The sequence below is a fragment of the Lagopus muta genome, chromosome 3, assembly GCF_023343835.1.
Source record: "Lagopus muta isolate bLagMut1 chromosome 3, bLagMut1 primary, whole genome shotgun sequence".
Lineage (NCBI taxonomy): Eukaryota > Metazoa > Chordata > Aves > Galliformes > Phasianidae > Lagopus > Lagopus muta.
The window spans coordinates 46,916,744-46,938,782 of NC_064435.1; the positions used below are offsets into that span (position 1 = coordinate 46,916,744).

The 22,039-nt window shown below is 43.0% G+C and overlaps 1 protein-coding gene across 1 annotated transcript; it reads left to right on the top strand.

The window, feature by feature from the left end:
- The first annotated feature begins 3,583 nt into the window (after window positions 1-3,583).
- Window positions 3,584-21,122, top strand: USP14 (ubiquitin specific peptidase 14). The gene is made up of 16 exons (XM_048940701.1): window positions 3,584-3,787; window positions 5,483-5,628; window positions 6,242-6,274; window positions 7,720-7,824; window positions 9,091-9,194; window positions 10,712-10,770; window positions 12,639-12,769; window positions 13,063-13,143; window positions 13,948-14,027; window positions 15,441-15,555; window positions 16,885-16,950; window positions 17,266-17,358; window positions 18,214-18,342; window positions 19,495-19,555; window positions 20,187-20,294; window positions 20,401-21,122. The coding sequence occupies exons 1-16, from the start codon at window positions 3,772-3,774 to the stop codon at window positions 20,550-20,552; spliced, it is 1,479 nt and encodes a 492-aa protein (XP_048796658.1). The 5' UTR covers window positions 3,584-3,771; the 3' UTR covers window positions 20,553-21,122.
- Window positions 21,123-22,039: the final 917 nt, after the last annotated feature.

Consider the following 22,039-nt stretch of genomic DNA (forward strand, 5'->3'; position numbering starts at 1 on the left):
ATTGGTAATATCAGCAATTTCCAGAGCTGCCAGTGAGGCACGCCAAAGATGAACTTCCAGATCATGATTTGCTTGCAGCATTGTTAGATTGCAAAGCAATACAAGGGACCGCTCTGACCTGCTTTAAACTCCTGTTGTGTACTGAGAATGAAAAAAAAATGTAAGGGTGATCATATGCATCTTACGCTATGTATTCCTATACCTGTACAGAGAAATATCTAGAGCAATAGAGAAGGCCTTGTAGCCAGGTCATTCAGCAGCCTAGGTTTGTTTTTATATTGCTTTTCCACCTTCTGTAACTGCTACCTCTTTTTTGAATGATTTCTTAACCTTCCTTAAAAGATGTTGTCCCATCTTGTAATTCCATGTTTTATGAGTATGAAAAGGATTGCGTAAAAGCTGCTGTGAATAAATACTGACCAGGGGAAGGAGGGAGGGGTTGTAGAAAAAATGGGCTTATTCTACAGGTCCCTAAAAAGCTCCGCAGGTGATGGTATGTGCCAAGGTTGAATTCCACAGTTCTTTCTAAATGTTGGTTTTGCTTGGGAAAGAAGAAGCCAGACGTAATGAAGTGTAAAATGAAGTTGACTTGTCTGTCTAGGATAGGTTGCAACTAAAGTACTGTAATAAAGAAGTCTAGACATGCAAATCACAGTTTGTGTGCTCCGCTATACCACTGTTAGCACTCCCTTACCCTCAGCAAGGGGCCCATCTGCAGGAATATTTTGCATAACAAATTCCACCACAGGTTTACAGGTTTCTGGTGTTAGGAAAAGCAATGCTTGTAATCTCAACTGTGTGAGGATATATTTTTGGAGAAAAAAAATTTACTACTTGAATATCAGTGTTGCTCTCCAGAAGAAAAAAAAGCAATTCCCTGCAACTTTCAATACAGCTGGGGGTTTTTTTGTTTTGTTTTGTTTTTGTTTGTTTGTTTTTATCTCTTGCCACCTTTTATTTTTCTTTCATCTGTGCCACTGCTGATTCCTCTCTCACAGAAGTGCTTTGCCCACTCTCATTGAATTCAGTGCCAAAGTCATCAATAGAATGAGCAAGCTAAGAAGAGCTGGCATAAGTCAATGCGGCTCTGTTCATGCAGGTGAAGGTATGTAGGTTTACACAGTGTGAGAAAATTCGATGTCCAGATTATTCTGTGATTGTTTTTTTATTCACTCACACTATTTTTTTTAAATTTTCCATTATTGTATTACCTTGAATGCTCATTAATGTTGATCCAAAGCCAAAAATGTGTTCTCTCAGTCCCTCTTTCAAGCCTCCTTTTTCCTGCTGAAGTAACCAGGAAAATAAAATTAAGAGTTAGGCAAAAACAAACAAACAAACAAACAAAAGAGCCTGAGCAATAAGAAATGAGTGCAGCCTCTCCCACAGGTGGGCTTTAGCAGCAGCTGCCGAGGCTACAGAGCAGGGAGGAAAGGGCTTCTCCATGAGGCACTGAATGGCAGTGGTGCGTTTTCATGTGTGGTACAAACAAATGCAGGCAAGGAGAAGGGCTTTTTTGACTAAAAATGAAAGTTAGTGTTTGCAAACATATTGCTTGTAAAAGGCAAGCAATGGCACTGAGATGAGAGATACTATGTATGTGACTTTAAACACCTCCCAGATGGCCACTCTTCAGCCTGCCTTCACGCTTTACAGCTCACTCTGTTAGAAGTCACACTGCTACCAGTGCATCTTTGTCATTGCTGTGTCACGGGAAGCAAACAGAACAGGGGATTTCGTGATGGGAGTGCCATGCCCCAGGCCCCCAGCAGCCCCAAGGAGATGCCACTGCACATAGCAGCTACGGCAATCCCTTCTGGGCCTTGCTCAGCCCCGTGCTGGAAGTATCCTGCATGCTGGAGGTGTATTTTGGGTAATTTGTTCTTTGTTTTCTGGGCGCTCCTCTAGAGCACCCAAACCCCTATGGTTTTGCAGCACAGGAAAGTGGAGTGCTGTAACGTAGTCAAGGTAATCTGTACTTCCATTGCTATTCACACACCGCATTGAACTCTACTGCTATATTCCTTATGCCAGTTTAAGATTCAAAGAGACCAGCAGCATCTCTCAGCTGATCCTCACCTTAAGGAAAGAAGCACAAAGCTGTCATGGGAAGCCGAAGGGACAGTGGAGGAAAGAAAAGGAAAAAGGAGATAGCAGCTGTCATGGTGGTGAGGTTTTCCTGCAGATACAAACCCTGTTTCTTCTCTTTCAGCACAGCACCCTCTAGCGCCATTCCCAAACTCTGTAAGCGATTTACATCTGCTTGGGATGAGACCCGGTACGCCAAAGGTCACAATACGTGGGAGGACGCCTTCAGTTCAGCTTGACTGTAGACCATTCTACATTCATATAGAAGGCATGAATAAATGGTCTCTATACAGGTCTCCATTAGTATTAAGAATGAATGGCTGGATTGGAAATAACTCGTAGTTACATGTGAGCAGGCAGCTGGGGTCTGCTCTGACTTGAACAGGTGGTCCCAGAATCACAGAATGGTAGGGGTTGGAAGGGACATCTGGGGACCATCAGGTCTAAGCCCTGCAAACGCTGGGTCTGCAAGTTCTCACCAGAGAACTGGGCCAATACTTCCCTAGGAGGCAAGCTCGTCTCTTCTGAGCAGCCCCAGCCTGCAGAAGATTCAGCACTCTTGCTGAATCCAAAGCCTTGCTTTCAAGCCCTGGGTAATTTCTATGGCCAATTTGTGACCGTGTCAACTGTTTGGAAGTGAGAACTGTATTTAGAGAGCAGGGTGTTCACAAAGGAATTACAGTCACCCAAAATTTGGGAACAAACTCATTAACTGCAGTGTGGTGTCAGCGAGTAGGCATTCTTTATTTATGACATCGGATGTGTGAGGAGCTATTTCCACCCTAATCACACACCTTGAAGGAAAGACCTTCAGCTTATGTACATTACTTGTGTTACGTATGAGAAGGTTTCCTGGTCAGTACATACATATACAATATTGCCCCAAAGTCATTCATTAACAGAGGGCCCCACATCCTTGCATGTGCTCAGTGATTTTGAGTGGGGGTCTCGAGTCCCTGTGGGGTGAAGTAAGCGGCCTTCCTCTTCATGACTGCAAATCGCCCTCCTGTAGCCTTCCAGGTGGCTGTTTGAGAACACTGTACAGGAGAGGGCCCTGCACTGACTGAGATAAGTGATGCATGGGGTCATGGAGTACAAAGTTGATGTTTTGCTCATCATCAGCCCCGGTGTGTTTTGCATTATATTTGTGAACGCAAACATCATTCAGTTAAGCATGTTTAACATCAGACCAAGCGTATTTTGCTTTGTATTAGCTACTTTAGTGATAGCACGACCAGAAAGGTCATGGAACAGTGGAACAGTGTTGGGGTTTCCAGAAGCACCATCCCAGAGAGATGTGAGGAAACCAGCAGGACAGTCTGGAGACGTTTCATTGTGACATTCTCCTCCTTTCTACGTGTTTAAGCACTGATTGCTGTATTGGCCGCAGAGCTACACTACAGTCGCGCTACGTGCGCGCTCCCGCCCGCCTGTGAGGCAGCAGCACCACGCGCGTTCCCGCTCTCTCTCTCCCGCCCGTCCCTGCCCTTCCGGCGCTGCGCGCGCACCCCGCCCCGCTTCCGGCAGCGGCCGCGTTGCAGCGTCATCCTGAGGGGCCGGTTTGAATGAGAGCCCGAGGGAGGGGGCCGCGCCCGAGCTGCCGCCGCCGCCGCCCGCCCCTCCCGTGTGCCTGCCGCTTCCCTCCGGTAACGCCGCTCCCGCCGCCGCTCCTTGCCCTCCGCCATGCCGCTCTTCTCAGGTGAGGCGGGCCGGGCGGTGCCCGTTGAGGGGCGGTGGACGGGCTGCTGCGGGGGGCTGGGAGCTGCGGGAGGGCGGGAGCAAGCAAGCAAGCTCGCTCTGCGCTCCTCTCCGAACCGCCGGGTGCCGGGTACCGCGATGGAGCGGTCTGCCCGGCTGATGGCAGCGGTGGGCGGCCGTCCTGAGGCACGTGGGGAAGGCCCGTGCCTGGTGGGGCTCCCGGGCGTCGCGTAACGCGCGTCGTTCAGCTGGGCTCCTTGTGAGGTTCTCCCAGATCGGCGTGTTATGCGATCCTGCGCTCCGTTCATTCGTCCTTGTTGCCGTCACACGCGTTGCTGATATCTGCAGTCTTACCCTTTCGGGAAGATTTTAAGTTGTGGCTTCTCGAGTTCTGTGGTGAAACAAACCCAGAAATGACGGAGTAGATTTACTTCAAGCAAAAGTACAGGTGGGACATAAGGAGAGGGCTGCCTCCACTCAGGGTCTGCTGACTGCTTAGCACGCACGTGGGTTGTTGTTACATGCTGTGTTTTGCAGGCTTTCAGCTCAACTTCAGCCTTTATGCACGTGTGAGATCAACTGATGTGAAGCCATCAAACAAGTGTTCCCTAAAAACACACTTGTGTGTCTCCCTGCTCTGTGTGAGTTAGCCTTGCAGGATGCAGGTAGCATGCTCCTGTGTCTGTGTGCTGGACGTTTCACTGGTGACACAGGCTGTACTCACTGGTGTGCAGCAACAAAACCAGGAAATGGGCACAAACTGGAGCACAGGGAGCTCCCTCACGCTTCTTCACTGTGATGGTGGCAGAGCACCGGAACAGGCTGCCCAGAGGGGCTGCAGAGCCTCCTTCTCTGGAGGCATTCAAGACCCACCTGGATGCTTTTCTGTGCACCCTGCTGTGGGGAACCTGCTTTAGCCGGGGGTTGGTCTGAATGATCTCCAGAGGTCCTTTCTAACCTTTACAGTTTTGTGATTCTGCTCCTACTAGCACGACCAAACACCATGTGACTGCTTGGTTCCAGGCCTGCACCTGTACTGGGAACAGAGCTCCAGGAGCTGTGTTTGCATGCAGGTATGGTAGGTGCTGCCGAAAATAAGGCAGCAGTGTAGTTCAGATTGCCAAATTATTGAGTTGTTGGGTTGAAAAGGACTTCTGGGATCATCAACTCCCCTGCTAACGTGGCACTGTCAAGTTAGTGTTGTGCTAAAAGAAGCAGGGGGTGTGCTGTTTTTTGGGGCTTGTGTCAATACATGGTTACCACCTTGTGTCGCTCAGTGTGGATAGTAATATTTGGAGCCAAAACGATGGCTTTTAAAACTTGTTTGCCACTGAAGGAGAATGAAAAACTTACCTTAATGCGTGTCCCAACTTCCTACAGAAATTTGTTTGCAGTGGACAGCACCATGAGATTGGAGGAGTTCACTTTATGTCTGCTTCAGTGAAGACTTACCAAAAGAATTTCTGATTCTCTCCTGTGCAGTTGTTGTGTGTAGAAGTTCTCAGTACACATGTTGGATCAAAGTTGGATCACAATAGGATCTCCGTTATGCTTTGAAGGGTGTCCCCTAATGTCAAGGGTGTCCAACTGTTTTGAGATGGTATAAAGTCTAAAACTTGTAATATTGGTTCCATCTTGGTAATTATGTTCTTTCATTTTAGGAAATAATCTAGTTTCAAAATACTTCTGTTTGCAGTTAATGTGAAATGGGGAAAAGAGAAATTCGATGGTGTGGAGCTGAACACGGATGAGCCTCCAATGGTCTTCAAGGCTCAGCTCTTTGCCCTGACCGGAGTTCAGCCGGCTCGACAGAAGGTCATGCTTAAAGGAGGAACCCTGAAGGTTGGAATCCATTTGTTTTTCTGCATTATTTCTGATTTAATTACGCTGTGACATAATTAACAACATCCGTATTTGAGTGCTTCTCTAGAATTAAACGGTCTCTACTTCTCAGAAATAATCTGTGTGATTTGTTGCCTGCTGCTGGAAATTTATGCTGAAAGTTTGTTGCTGAATGACTGGGAGGTGTACTGCAGTTTTGAATCACTTTTTCACTGATTTTTCTGTGCAAAAAAAAAACAAACCCAAAAGACTGCAAAACTCTGCAGTTCTTGTTCAGCTGTTCCTTTTGAATGTTCATAGTCTGTATGCAACTTTTTTGTTTTTCAGCTGAAGAAAAGTTTGTCTGGTGCTTTGCTGGAGGTTTACCTCCATGTTATGCAACGTGGACAGCTTTCCTAGCAAATTGGTTTACATCTGAACACCTTATTGAGAAGGTGGCTTGGTTGCTTTTTATTTTTCTTAGACAAGGCTAATGATGTGTAAATCCATCATAATTGAGAATTTTGGATGAAACGCAGTTGTATATTAGAAATATGTGATAAATGTTAATGAGACTGCTCACTTGTCTTTTGGTGGAAAGTAAATAACCTCTTTTATTTCACTTCACATACAGGATGATGACTGGGGGAACATAAAAATAAAAAATGTAAGTTCTAAGCAATATCTACATTTTACTGCCTTGAGATTTATATAATTATACATTTTGGCCTTTAAAGAAGAACATAAAGCTTTTGTTTCTGTGTGGGCTCTGTTTGAGTGAGTAGTTCCTTTTTTAAAACTAGGCCTTGATGGAAAATAGTTGTAGAGTTGTTGGACCTGAGTGTTCTTACTGGCTCCTCACTGCTGCTCCTTGTGCTGGGGATGCTAAAGCAACCACTCTGTTTGCTGCCTTTCTCATTAGCCTTCTGAAATTTGTTCTCCTGTTCTAGATGGCTGTTGTTCAAAGCAAAGCCATGGGTTGTGCCTATTGGCACTTTTGAATTTGCTCAGTGAGGAAATGAGAAGTAAACATGTTTGTATTTCTTACCTGTATAATGCCAAAACAGGCATTTTTTGTGTTTTCAATCATTTTCATTTCTGTAGGTATACTGTAACATCTCTTTATTGAGCAGGTTGAGTCAATAAGTGTGATTGTTACCCTTGCCATTAGTTCCTGAGCACCTGTTAGAGCCTGCAGCAGTATGTTGCAGCTACTGTAGCAGAGTTGCTCAGCAAAACATCCAGTATATCACCAGTCTCTTTCTTTTCTGCATACTGTCATGCTTACAGCTGCCTTTATCATTTTAGTCATGATTTGTACAACTTGTTGGGTGCACTTCATCCTTTTCCTTATGGTGTTCCATTTGTAGCCTTCAGATAGCCATTTTTTCCCCTTTGATAGATAGACCTTACTCTGTATAGATTTTTTCCTGTTGAACACTGACAAACTCCTTTTCCTTGTAGCAGTCCCAGAGGCATTCTTTTTTATCCCCTGAATTTGTCCCCCTGCCTAAACTGACTTTTTGATGAGTTTAACATCCTTGGAACGTGCCAGGCCAAAGGGTGTTACTTCCTGTCCCGCTTGCTTTTCAGGTGGAAAAAAAATTCTGTACTCAGTGCTGTGGTCCCAGTTTTGGCCAGCATCTGTCTGACGTGTTTCCCCTGATTCTTGGCTGAAAGGGAGGATCATTTTTTGTTTTGAGAATTCTGACCATGAGGTCTTGTGGGCTTTTTCTGATTGAGAATCTCAAGTGTTGCAACTGTTTTCCTATTGGAAGTCAGGTGCTCAGTTATCCTTGGTTCCAAGGTTCTTTCTGAAAGTTAGGGGAAGAGGAATATTTGCACCGAGGTCTTCAAGATGCATCCAGTGTCTATCAGGAAGGGAGCTTTTTTTGAACACTTCACATTTGGGTTACTCTTGATTGTTAAATGCAGTCCTGATTGGAATCTCCAGTTGTCAGCTACTGGCAAGAAATGAGTTTGGTAACTTAAGAGAAAGATCTATCTTATGTTTGGGGAAATACCTTTAGTATGTTAAGGGCTTCACATTCTGTTGCTTTTAAGGGATTAACTGAGCCTAAACATTTATTGCTGTCTTTATTGTGTTCCAAGGGAATGACCTTATTGATGATGGGCTCTGCAGATGCGCTCCCGGAAGAGCCCATTGCTCGGCCCGTCTTTGTGGAGGACATGACAGAAGAGCAGCTGGCTTCTGCAGTAAGCATGTTACCAGCTTCACTTCCTTTGTGAATTTCTGAATAGCAGCAAGTGCTTAAAAGCTTAAGTACTAATTCTTAAGTTGCTTAAAAGTGTATTTTGAGTCTGCGGTTCTTCTGTTTAGCATTTGTATCTCCTTAAACGTGAAATTAAATGGACGACCAAGTTAAGGTATGGGATGTACTTTAAAAGTCCAGTCTCTAATGCTGTCTTTAAGCAGGCAGTTGAGTAAATGTTCTAAAAAGAGCGTTGCTGGTGCCTTTAGAAATGGTCTGTACTGCTGTCCTGAGATCTACCTGAATAAGAGATGCACAAAGGTGTTCCCTGCCTTCACAGAATAGAATCATAGAATTGCTCAGGTTGGAGAAGACCTTAGAGATCGTCAAGTCCAACCTAGCCATACTACCTAACAACCCTCTGCTAAATGACATCCCTGAGCAAAGGGGCGTGATATGTCTTCACATTTCTGAAGGGAAACCAGAGGTGGTTTGTGTTCTTGTTTGTTCTCGTTGAAAGCATTACGTTACGCAAACTTGTCTTTCTAAAATTGAAGTAGGTTTGACATTATTGGATTGGGATCAGATTATATGTTTTCCTGGGAATGATGGAATCATTAAGCTGCGTGCTTTCTCCTGACAGCTACTCAAACATGCAGGATATCTGCAAAACAATGAAACCAAAAAAGAGCTGTTACGTTGTGATTTATGGTGGTTGCTAAAACTGGTTAGTGCAATTATTACTTGGCCTCCACATTTGTCAGCAGTTGTGTAAAAAGAGCAGATGGACGGTCTGTCGCAGAACTCCAGGGAAGAATTTAAGTAATGCTTTTGTCTCCGGCTGTGAACTTTATCCCGTTCAGAGTTGTGCTGAAAACTGTTTGTAATTAAAACCCCAGTGTTACTTACAAGTGAACTCATGTGGAAATTTCACAGAAATAGGATTTTAAGGTCAAAACTGGGATTGAATCATAATTGAACTTTCTAACTGACTGCCCGCTTGAAGAATATGCTCGATAAATTAAACGTGCAGAGCAAAAAAGTCGCAAAGTGTTCTTGGATGTCCTCTGAAAGCAGTGAATTGTGAAGTAGATTCATACAGTCAGAAAACAGCTCTGGGAAACTCAACAAAGTAGCCTGATGGAACATTCTAGGTTTTACTCATCTCTGATGGTTCCTTTTCTTGCAAGTTTTATGTGCAATTACAGCTTTTCTGGAAGAAAGGCTTCCAGGGCTCTCTATTCAAGCACCCTTGTACATTTTTTGGTAGATGGAGTTACCATGTGGATTGACAAACCTTGGCAACACTTGCTACATGAATGCTACGGTTCAGTGTATCCGCTCAGTGCCAGAAGTGAAAGAGGCCCTTAAAAGGTAGGACTCAGTACAAAAATACCATGACTAGAATGTTTTCTTTAGCTTATGAAATAGCATGCATTTTGTGGAACAGTCTTTTAATACTATGGATTACTGTAACGCTCTTTAAATCTGGTAAGGATTAATAGGATGATTAATTAAAGTGTGCGCTATGGCTTTGCTAGTTTAAACTTTTAAAAAAGATTTAAACCAAGTATTTGTTGGAAATAGCTTTTAATGGAGAGAATGAGTTTTGCTTAACTGAAAGGAAGGCTTGTTTAGAATGCTTCGGCAGGCCTGCTGAACTCTGAACCTTCTCTGTGTTATTTGTATGAAAGAATTGTACATGACTCTTCTTCCTCTGAAGGTTGCCTTTTTTTAAACTTGATGATTTTATAGCATAATATGCTTTCAACTGTGAGATTCTGAAGTTAGTATTAACCTTTTGGTGCTTGGAGATAAAACAGCAGGGTTTTTTGGGAAAGCCATGGGTGTTACAGAAAGAAACTGGAGTTTCAGCGATGGGTAGGGAATGGCAGCCAAGTCCATCAGAATCTGTTTCATTAGTTCTGGTTGTAGAATATCTGTGATTGTGGACTAAAATATTGAAATGACCAAACTTCTTTTTGTGAGGAATCTAGTAGAAACTTCTTGAATATTGTAAAGATCAGAGGATGAGCCTGAATTTGTCCTCCAGATGAATTACTGCAAAAGAGCCGTTAGCGTGGAGTTTTCCATGGGAGAGCTGGCCTCTGCTTGGCCTCCTCTGCTTGGTGATGACGTGGGAGGGTAGATGGCAGTGGGAGAGAGGTGAATGGTCTTGAATGGGGCAACTTTACTGTGTGGCTTTGTTCCAGCTGTTCAGTTCATCTCTGCAAGGTTATTCCCATTTTTGAGGCGTGGCAGGAGGCAGGCCTCCTGTTCATCACTTGAAGTCTGATCTGAGATTACCTAAGAATGCACGAGGCCTTCCTTTGGCTTGAAGGCTTATATCCTTTGAGGAAGGCCTATGTTCTCCATGCAGGTGGTAAAATTAAGAACTCTTCCAAAGGGGAGTGCTAAGTTCTCATAATGTGGGTGGGCTCCCCCACATTTCCAGTGTGGGAAATGCTTCCGTCTGCTCCAAAACGCATCATCTCTCTCTGTTCTTCTTCTGCTATGAAGGTAGGAAGACTGTCCTCAATCTCTGTCATTTTATCTCCTGTCTGTGAATGTGTTTTTTTTCCATGCATCTAAAGCAGCTGTGGCATACGTTTCAGAAATAGGGTAGCTTCTACTCAAATATTTTCTTGGTTTCTTTGAAACTGGATTGCATCTTTGAGGAAAATGAATTAGGGAGGCAGCATTTGTGTGTTCTCAAAGTTGCCAGTTTTCTGGCACGTGCTCGCAGAATAACCAAGACTTTGATACGAGTCTTTTCTTCAGTTACTTTGGTTTTAACGATTGACTTCTTTTGATGCCTTTCTTTAAATTGGTTGCCCACTTGACTGCTCTTCATGATTTGAGCGTAAACCGTACAAATTCTTCTCTTCTAGGTATGGTGGTGCCTTAAGAGCTTCAGGAGAAATGGCCTCTGCTCAGTACATTACTGCAGGTTGGTGTTTAGAGAAAACATAGGCTTTTAGGCTAGAGTGTGATTTCCTGTTAAATGGAGGTGAAAATTGCAGCTAGAGCTCAGCGTGTGTTTCTTCAGTGCATACACCTTAGGAACTTCCGATCTGCTAAGCATTGGAGAGCTCATTTTGCTTGGTTAATGTCTTTAAAGGCTGCAAAGCATACATCACTGCATGTTACGTAGCTGCACGCTGGAAGAAATATGCTCAGTGCTAGCCAGGCTTAGATAACAAGTGTTCATGTCATACTGTGTTGCACGTAGGCAAATAGATTGGAGCTCTCTAAGGCAGACTCCATCCATCTGCTGTTTGCATCATTTTGCATAGGAATATTTTCATGAGCAGTTCTTGGATTCACTTGCCGGTAGGCTAACGCCGCACCCGTAGCATATGGATTTTATTTATTATTTTTTAAATGCTTTATTGTTTGGGTGGTAGCTGATGCTTAGTGGTCTTAATGGCCTTAGTGGCTGCTGATCTTAGCCTTTACCCTGAAGAGCCCTACCAATACAAAGTAACCTCTTAGAAAGGAAAGTTACTCTTTGTCATGTTGATCTGGGTGCTCACGATTTGGGAGCTCACCGTGGCCCCTTATCTCCAAGCTCTAACTAGAATTCTAGTTAGACCCCTTAGACTTGAACAAGGGTACTACTTGTCCACTCTTTCTTTTTTTACTCTATTTCATTGCCCCACTATGATGCTGGGCCAGGACACTGGGATTTCTACCAGTCCATTTAAGGAAAAACAAAACAATATAAGGAAGGAAAGGTCAAGTTTGTGGGTATGCCTGCTGATCGAATTGTGGGGTGGTAAGTTCAATGGTTACTCTATACAACCATGCCTGCCCCTCCCCTTTCTGCTGCCTTTACTTTGTGTCCCTTATTTTCTTTTTGAGGTGACAGCTCTGCTTTTTAGGAGTTGTAATGGTTAAAGGTCTGAGTTATTTCTTAGTTAACTGTCTGGTGCTGAGTTGGTCAAGAACTCCTGCATAACACGTAGGGCATTTTTTTTAATTACTGCATCATCTCAGTTGATCCTCTCTCCAAGATCAGTGAACACATTCTGTAACGAAGGGCAAAAATTGACCTTGGTTCCATATGATCTTGCCTATATTCACCAGTTCACGATTCTATTCAATAGTCTCTCTGTTTGTGAGTTGGTGACTGTGCGATCATTGCCTACTTCACGGGGTGGTTGTGAGGGTTAACAGGTGTCTCTGAAGTGATTTGTTAATGTGAACTGCTATAACATGGTTTGTTAAGGCCTTCATGAGAGTGTGTCCAGAGCCAAAAAGAAAGGCACACGTCTCGTCATGCAATCATATCAGTCACTGAATTGCACAAAGTCACTGAATGTCTGCACGCATGTATCCATGTACTTCTTTTCATGGGTATTAAATCAAACACAAGCATTTTCTAGATATTTTAGTTGGAAAAAATGATTTTTTTCTTTCCAAATAGTTGGTGGAGCCACTTTGGAGCGTAGATTGTGAACGCCTTCTGGTCTCTCTAGGTGTTGTCTCACTGCGGAAACATCGTTGCTTAGATGTGTCTTAAATGCAGTGCAAACTACTCAGAAATGTTCTTCTTTTAGCAGCCAGGAGAGTCAAAACAGGATGCATCAAACTCTGAGTTGTCATCTTTACCTTTGTAAAGTCAAGTTGACAAATGAGATTTGAGGTGCACCTGCTATGGCACCTGGACAATTTGGCCCTGTTTGGGAAGGGTCAAGTTGGGCACTGTTAAATGATCAGTCTTTAAATATTGCTGTCATTTTACTGTTCTTTTTAAACCTCCTGATGTGTTTAAATGTTTTTCCGCTTCTCAAAACGTTTAACTTTTTTTTCAAGCTCTTAGAGACTTGTTTGATTCCATGGATAAAACTTCCTCCAGTATCCCACCTATCATTCTCCTGCAGTTTTTACATATGGCCTTCCCACAGTTTGCAGAGAAAGGTGATCAAGGACAATACCTCCAACAGGTAAAGAGTGATTATTAACTCACTGCTTGAAAGTTCTGTATTGTCTTGGAAGTCTTAGCACAATGCATATATGTTTTCATTTTCTGTGAAAATAATGTAACCCAGTACATTTTGGCCTTTGTATTGTGTAGAAAAGTGAAATGTAATTTCATGCCCTATTTCTGAAAGGATACAGAGATAAATTGTTAGCGAATTGTTACATTTGGTTTTACAATGTGAGGATGGATGATTGTAATGCTGTTCTTTAAATCATTCTGCTGTTAGTCCTATTTCATGTTCTGTTCCTGTCCTAGGATGCTAATGAGTGCTGGGTGCAGATGATGAGGGTATTACAGCAGAAGCTGGAAGGCATAGAAGGTGATACAGTGATGGAGGTAATTGTGGTCTCACTCTGTCTGGAGTTAGAATTTATAATATTATACTTAAACTTCACATAACTTTTAAAATCATCTGCTCACTGAGTTCTTAAACACGTGTCTGTAGTCCAGTAAGTGAAATTGCTTTCTGGTGACTGCTCATGGTAATGCTGTCTATTTTGCAAGCTGTGCTGTAGTGTATTTTTTGGAATACTTTTCATTTGGACCTTTTAGGGAGTGTTTTGGACCAGGGTGGAGGTGGATGTGAGTACTTGGCAGCTGGCCACGGTAGCCTATGAATCTAGCATACAAGAACCAAAAACTGATAAAAGAACAAATTTGTGTCTGAAAAAAAAAACCCAGCAGCATTCTTCTTAGGTATACAATTGCTGTTCTAAACAGAGAACTGACAACCTGATACGAAATAAGTTTATATGATAAAATCTTGGGGAGAAAGTGACTTTCTTCCTCTGCAAATGGTTTTCTGGAGAATCTCAGCAGCAGAAAAAAAATTTGATAGACTCTAAAATTTAAAGATTCTAAAATTTAAATTTACTCTAAAATTTAAAGACATTTAACTTGTGATGTGGCACATTTTGATTGAAATCTTGCTTGCTGATGTGCCTTGAGGTGGCCTTAACAGCAGCAGTGCTATAAATGCATTCCTTCTATGAAGTTTTACACTGTGAAAGGGGATGGACTAGGAAAAATGCACCTGAAGAAAGGTGAAGGAACAGGCTTCAAGGAATTGAAATAGGGTTATTAAGAAGACTGTTTTTACATGCTGTTTAAAGTTATGTCATAAGAGGATTTGTTTTACAGACAGACTCTGGAGCTACAGCAACAGCTTCTAAAAAGAAGAGTTTAATTGATCAGTTCTTCAGCATTGAATTTGAAACTGCGTATCCTATGGACTAAGGCAAGGCATGTGGGGTGTTTAATGATTTTGTGCTTCTTTTATTGAGTGCAGGGAGCATGAAAAGCATCATCTAAAGAAGCATGGAAAATAGAGACTTGTCAGGGGATAAAAGGAATGATGTATTGCAGGAGTACTCCGCAATTGAAGTCAAGTTTGTATATACTTGGAGAGGAAGGAAAATAATGGAAATTTGCAGGGAAAAAAACTCACTGAATTTAAATACCAGATTTTCTTTCCAGAAAAGACTTTCAGTTATCTGCTGGGAGGGTTCTGAGATGTTTTATTCAGGTAAAAGTAGTTAACTTCCTAAAATAGCCTTTTTCCCCTGAGTGTTGCAGATAATCTTGGTGTACTAAACGTGGACAAATGATAGCTTGAGATGAGGTGGATTTCTCAAGAGATAAATCAGGTACTTATCGAACAATGTGTAAGAAATGTATTTGGCTCCCAGCTTTCTAGTAGATTTTTTTAACAGTGAAAACAAAAAGGAGTTGACCACATGGGGGTTGTGTGTTCTGCCAAGCAATCCATCTGTCCTTTTTGCCGTCACAAAATCATTAAACTGACCACCACTTGCCTGAAAGGTTTCTAGTGTGGGCTTTGCTCTTTTGAAATAAGGAAGACTCCCGTAAGACAAGGTGTTGTATCTCATAGCTTGCTAGTAATGAAGAATCACAGAATGGCCTGGGTTGAAAAGGACCACAATGATCATCCAGTTTCAACCCCCCTGCTACGTGCCAGCAGACCAGGCTGCCCAGAGCCACATCCAGCCTGGCCTTGAATGCCTCCAGGGATGGGGCATCCACAGCCTCCTTGGGCAACCTGTTCCAGTGTGTTATCACCCTCTGTGTGGAAAATTTCCTCCTAATATCTGACCTAAAGCTCCCCTGTCTCAGTTTAAAACCATTCTTCCTTGTCCTATCATTATCCACCCTTGTAAACAGCTGTTCCCTCTCCTGTTTATACACTCCCTTCAAGTATTGGAAGGAGTAAAGAAGTTGAAGAGTAAAGACCTCATATTTTGAGTCATATGTCTTTCTCCTTGCGCTGTGATGTCTTTTATTCCTCAAGCATTTGAAAGGAGCAGAATGGGTAGTTAGCAGGAATGCTGGTCAATGACAGGAGAAGGAGACCTGTTAGGAAAGTTGGGTTGCAAGCCTCCTGAGTGTTACTATGGCAGCATTTGTAGAATGAGTACATTGCAAGCAGTCAGAAAAGTATCTTGTTAGTGGATAGAAAAAATAACAGCGCAACAACTTGGATGGATTGATTAGGAGAATGTGTGGAGAGGAATGAAGAAATAGCCTTCCTTTCAAGAAGGAGGAGTTTTCACTAGCACAGCTCCTTCACTAGTTCAGCTCTGTGGTGCACAATGGTTTTCCTTAATTTTGTGAAGCATGAAATGTACAGAAGCTGAAGAAGAAGAGGTAACTAAAGGAAAGGAGAATCAACTTCAGCTCAGCTGCTTTATCAATCAAGAAGTGAAATATCTGTTTACAGGACTAAAACTGGTAAGTCATTACAATTTTTATTTAATTGCAATTCCAAATGATTTGGGTTTTGTGGTGGTGGTTTGATTTTTATTTATTTTTTTTAAATTTACCCCTGACTTGGAATTCACATCTGCTGTCCAAACTTTGATAAGTTCCAAGACTTTTTGGGGTGTTGTAGACGGAAATGAGAATGAATTATGTGTTAATATGAAGCAGACTTCAGCAGAGCTTTTTTTTTTTTTTTTTTTAACCCTGCTGTGGCCTTCCTCAAGCAGGTATCCATATGCAAACCAACACGTAGTTTTAACAGGAGGTATTTTTCATCTGTCTTGCATTACAGACTGAATAGGATCATAGAATCATAAAGTTGCTCAGGCTGGAAAAGCCTTAAAGGTCATGGAGTCCAACCACGACCTAACCATACTACCCTAACTCTAACAGCCCACCCCTAGATCATGTCCCTGAGCAGCTCATCCAAATGATTTTTGAAATAAAGCACGCTGTAAGTAGTTCTCCAAAAGTCAGTTCTTAATTAGGCTGCTATTTTGATTGCTGTGTTTGAAGGGAAAGCAGCAGGTAAGGGAAAAACAAATCTTAATCCCTTCAACATGCAAATATTGTGCTCACTGCTTTTACAGAGCAGTTTTGTAAGACTAGGAGTGAAAGCCGTGATTTGGTTTGTACAGGATTAGATCAGCTTTACGGGTCTCAAACAGTCTCTATATCTGCTTTACCTTTTTACAGAATTTGGAAGGAAGAATAAGATAAAATAGTTTAATGCTCACAGAGTATGAAAATTAAGAAAAAGGAAACCTCACTTTCAGGCCAAAAAAGGTCAGCTAGAATTCTGATGCTGGATTGTCTGTGGCAGCAGAGAGTCCCAGTGCTAACAGCCAGGTCAGTTCTTCCCTGACCTGGGAAAGGTCCCCAGAAGTGGATCTTTGCTGCCCATCTCCTTGTACACAACTCTGCCCACTGTAGACCAACAGCTGAGAAATGTGCAAATATTTGTGCCACAGGAAACTGGAAATTTGTGTTCCAGGTGTGACACGGCGCAGCACATTTGTAACCAAACCCAGATTCTTCAGTTCTAAACTGCGGTTTTCTTGGAGAGTAATGTATTCTGCAGAGAGAAACAGAGTCTTGTGAGGTCTCATGAATGGTGGATGTGGAGCTGGACAAATGAATGGCCGTGGTGGTTGTGCCAAGGGATTTCAAAAAGCCTTATGACCAAATGGCCGATAGCAGTGGAATGGATCAACAGCAGAATGCTTAGTTTGTTTATCCGTGCTGTGCTTGAAGCTCAGTGCTTTATGACAGATGTGTCTGTTGTGCTTTTTTGAACAGCGTCTTCAAGAGGAAATCACCAAACTCTCTCCAACTTTGCAGAGAAATGCACTCTATATCAAATCTGTGAGTGGTGTTTGTGTTGTTCTTTCTGATTTTTTTTCTTCAGCTGCTGCCAGTTTTCTGTCCTAAAACACAAACTTGTTGCTGCACGCGATTTATGTTTATAAAGCACCTGAATATCCACTACTGAGAAATTTCAGTTGTGGATTATTTCTTTGAGTACAATGCTATATAGAACTGCAAGAGGGGAGGCCTTTTATTCCTCTATGTACAAAAACGTTCCTGCAATATCCTGTAAGTTAGGATGAATGGTGTTTAAGGTATAAATGATCTGTGAATGTATCTGAATTAATAGCATCTTCTAAACTTCTTTTTTAGTCGAAAATTAGTCGCTTGCCAGCGTACCTGACCATTCAGATGGTTAGATTTTTTTACAAAGAGAAAGAGTCTGTGAATGCCAAAGTTCTTAAGGTAAGTTTTCTACGTATTAAAGCTTAATTCTTCTTTATGCTTTTTATTATGGGTGATGAATAATGCTTGCAGGTCATTTACTAAATTGTTTTCTTTAAAATTACTTGAGAAATATTAATAGTAGAATTTCATTGCTCGAGTATGAAGCACCTTTGTTCCCTGTTACCATAGAATACCAGAATCATTAAGGTTGGGAAGATCACTAATATCATCTAGTCTAAATATCAGCCCATCCCCACCATGCCCACTGCCCCCATCCCTCAGTTCCTCATCCGCACAGTTCTGGAACAGCTCCAGGGACAGTGACTGCAGCACCTCCTTGGGCAGCCTGTGCCACTGCATCACCACTCTTTCTGAGAAGAAATTTCTCCTGATACCCATCCTGAACCACCCCTGGCACAACTGGAGGCCATTCCCTCATCCTGTTGCTGTTACCTAGGAGAAGAGGCCAATCCCCCACCTTGCCACAACCTCCCTTCAGGGAGTTGTAGAGAGCAATAAGGTCTCCCCTGAGCCTCTTCTTCCCCAGACTGAACAATCTCAATTCCCTCAGCTGTTCCTTGTAAGACTTGTGAGGGTCTGTTGCTTTGCTGTCCTTCTCTGGACACGCTCTAGGTCCTTGATGTCTTTCTTGTATTGAGGGACCCAATGATGCTACATGGCAAACTGTGCTGCCAAAATAGGCTGGAAGGGGGAAGTTAGGGATTGAAGTATATACATTGCTGTACGTAGTTCAGCAGATGAAGTTGTCATAATACATTGAGTCTCATTTAGTTGGATTTGCTGACTTAAGGAGAACGCTTCCACATAGCGTACGAAGTTGTGCATATTTTCTTTCTGCTGTTTACTTCCTAGGATGTGAAATTTCCTCTTATGCTGGATGTGTATGAGCTGTGTACGCCAGATCTTCAGGAAAAAATGGTTTCCTACCGATCAAAATTCAAAGATCTTGAAGACAAAAAAGTAAATCAACAGCCAAAGAATGTGAGTCTTGTGGCAGTTTCATGGGCAGTTAGGTTAAGTGCAGCATACACCTGAAATGATTATTGATACTATGGGCTGCAGCATTAGGCAGTTTCTCCTAATCTAATGAGATTCTTTGTTCATATTCACTGAAGGATCTCCCCACAAGCCCTTTGTGTTCCCATCAGATTTGCATGTTAGTAAATTGCACCAAGTTACTGGTATAGAAGGGTCTTCAGTTTCGCATGTTCAAATACTTGAGCATAGCACCTTGTCACTGTTGTTGATGTTCACTGAGCAAATCAACAAATCAGTTGTTTGCAGTCAGGGTTCCGAGTTTCTGCTGGAAGCAGTGAGTTGGATTGCTTCTCCTTTTAAAATGTTTTTTTGTTTGTTTTTTTTTGGAGCTCAGAAGCAGGGCACAGAGCTGTACAGCTGCTGCCTGCCCAGTGCCTGCAGAGAGCTGTACGGGGCGTCCTGCTCGTCTCGTGACTCGTTTAGAACATACTTAGCAGTGAGCTAAAAGGCTGTGCTCTGAACGCTTAGTAAAGTTTCATTTCCTATCCTGTCTTCCATATTCTAAAACTGACTTCCTTTTTTTGTTTTCCTTCGATGGAGAGAAAAAGTGAACAAAACCTATAGTGTGTTCTGCTTGTCTTTTCCCACCGTAATTCTTGGCAGTTGCATGTAAATACATGAATAAGGCTTGCACCCCTTTTTACACAGTCAGAAGTGAAAAGAGCTATTCTAAAGCACAGTGTGTTGGCACTTGGTCTGCCTGGGATTTTCTCATAACCATTTCTTCTGCCAGCAAGTCCCTGGCAAGGAATGGAACCTTGAGTTGCAGAGTGCCTTTGGTGGCCATGGTCAGGGCAGTGTGTGTTACAGTGGTTCAACAGAATTACAGGGGTTGGAAGAGACCTCTGGGAGTCTTCAAGTCTAACCCTCTGCTAAAGCAGTTCCCTGCAGCAGGTTGCTTTGGAAACTGGTGCTACCTAGATGAGGTTTTGGGAGGTCCTGCTAGAAGTAATTGCAGTAGAATCTGTTTCAGATTGGAATAAAAAAAGTTTAGTAGTAAAACACATTTAATCGAATGCACAGTTGGTCTTTGGTGAGATTGTGCCAAAACTTTTTCAAAATGTGTCCGCATTAATTCAGCTCGTTGTTTTCCAGCTGAGTAAAAGCGATGGTGCACAGAAAGAAGTTAAATACGAGCCCTTTTCCTTTCCTGATGGTGAGTATGGGGAAATGTATCTGGTTTGAAGTTATTTTCTATTTACTCATGCTTAAGTGGAGCAGATAGAAGGAATACTTGAGAACCCTCCTGTCAGTGCATTTGGATATTCATGTTCAGAAAGTGATGGAAATACAAGGAATTGAAAGTTTAGGCAAGTTAAAATGTAATTCTCATATGTCTGACAAATTAATATATGAAAAATACCTGCATCAGGAGCCATTTGCATGGAACGTGCACTCATTTTGTGTGTTCTACCACTGGGTGGGGGAAAGCTGGAACTGAAGCAGAAACTGGGAAGAGGACTTTCAAAACCCACCCTGAGTGCAGAGAGCAGCTGACATTGGAGCGAAGTGTTGGCTGAACCTGTCCCACAGGACCATGTTTGCTGGCCACCTATCACCTGCTGAGTGCTGCAGGCTTTGCTGTGTGTGCACCTCATCCATCTGCACAGTGAGGTCACAGCATAGCCCGTGTCCTGGCTGAAAGCTGCTGCATTTAGAACTGTGCTATAAGGAGGGTTTTACACAGCTGCAGTGCTGCAGTGTGGTAAACTTGTCTTTGTTCTTAAAAATACTAAGATTGGTCCTTTAAGAAAAGCTTAAGCAGTTTTTTTTTCTCTTCCTTTCAGATATTGGTTCTAATAACTGTGGCTATTACGACCTGCAGGCAGTACTAACGCATCAGGGCAGATCAAGTTCCTCTGGGCACTACGTGTCCTGGGTTAAAAGGAAACAAGGTGAAAAGAAAGTAAAATGGCGCTGGGAAAGGAGGGAGCTGATGGATTGTCAGCTCTCTTCATGGTGCTGCCCTTCTGTTACAAGCAGTCTCTGTTTTTCTTACAGATGAGTGGATTAAGTTTGATGATGACAAAGTCAGCATTGTTACACCTGAAGACATTCTGAGGTTATCGGGGGGAGGAGACTGGCATATAGCCTACGTTCTACTCTACGGGCCACGCAGAATTGAAGTAATTGAAGACGAAGCTGAACAGTAGCCTTTGGTTCTGACCATTCTGCCTAGGTGTGAAATAAATGTTGATTACTGATCACTTCTTTAACCCCAGAGCTTTAGCAGGTGGATACGTAATGGGTTCAGACCTTTTCGTTTGAAGAGGGACGTTGTTTAAAAACTGATCCGTGTACCAATTAGTCACTATGAAACTGGACTGCCCACTGTGGTAGTGACAATACTTAAAATAGCTTTAATGTCTTGCAGAAGATAATTTTTTTTTAAACGAGCCTCTTTTCCCCCATTCCTCTCTAATGTCATCAAGTATTTATTACACACCTACTCTCACATTTGTTACTCTTGCATGGTTCGTACCACAGTGCAGTGGCTGTCCATCCTCTGCCTCCTGCAGTGCTGCTGTCAGGGAGGTAGAAGACAAACTGTCTCCTCCTTGCATAACTCAGTGCTGCTGCCCATAGCCAACAGCCGTGGCTACAATCAAGGGTTCTGCCCAGCCTGACCTGCTGATCAGTCTGTGCTGTTGCTGGCATTTCATGACTTTACAATAAATTGTGATCAACACTGTCTCCATTAAAAAAAGAAGTTGGTGGCTTGATAGTGTAGTTAGTATGTGTCTCTTTTCACTCCCTGGGCCATCACTGGTGACTGTCTTACAGCAGGTGCTGAGGAAAGGCACTTTTTTTAAGCTGTAGAGGGGCATGGGTCAGTGCTGAGGCTCCTGTTCAGCATCTTCCCCCAAGGGACAGAGCACTGCTGGTGGCATTGATGACAGAGTTTGTCAGGAGTAAAAGAAATCTGCACTTCACTGTGCACAAAGTGACACAAGACAGATCAGAGAAGGATGGCATCCAGATTAAGAGCAGCTCCATGCCAGCCTCATGCCTTGAACACAGGCACTGAGATTACAGTTCATGCTGCAGGAACTGGTAATAAATCACCAAGCACAGCTGCTTCATTCACCATCCGTTAGGGCCTTAGCACCAGCTTTCCCTGTGTCAAGATGGCCATGTTACTTCAGCTGCAGAACAGCAGGGGAAGTAACCGCTGTTAAAAGATGTTCCAATCCAAATGGCCATTGGAGATACTTCCCTGATGGTAGTGATGCCACAACAGGCCCTAACCAAAGCTGTAGCAGGCTACAACAGAACAAAACACATGAACAAACCCAGCTACAGGAACAGCTTGTACTCAACCAGCAAGCTGCTCCCTGTCCCAGAACACACTGCTGCTTCACAAACAAGGAAGTTTTCTGTCTATGCAGGGCCGAACAAAGCCTGCAGCACTGAGGATGCACACAAAGCCTTGTGTCTCCCACCCAGCCCCAGTGGGAGGAGCTCAGTGTCTCATTTGTCAGCAGGTACAGCATCATGCTCTAGAGCTGCCAACGCCCACAGGAGGATGTAGGAGTGCTTCCTCTTGAGCCCCACACTGAGCAACTCCAGTCTGCAGCCTCCCTTTTCCATTATCTCTGATGAATCATGCAAAGGATGGATAATTATTTTCTCAGAAAAC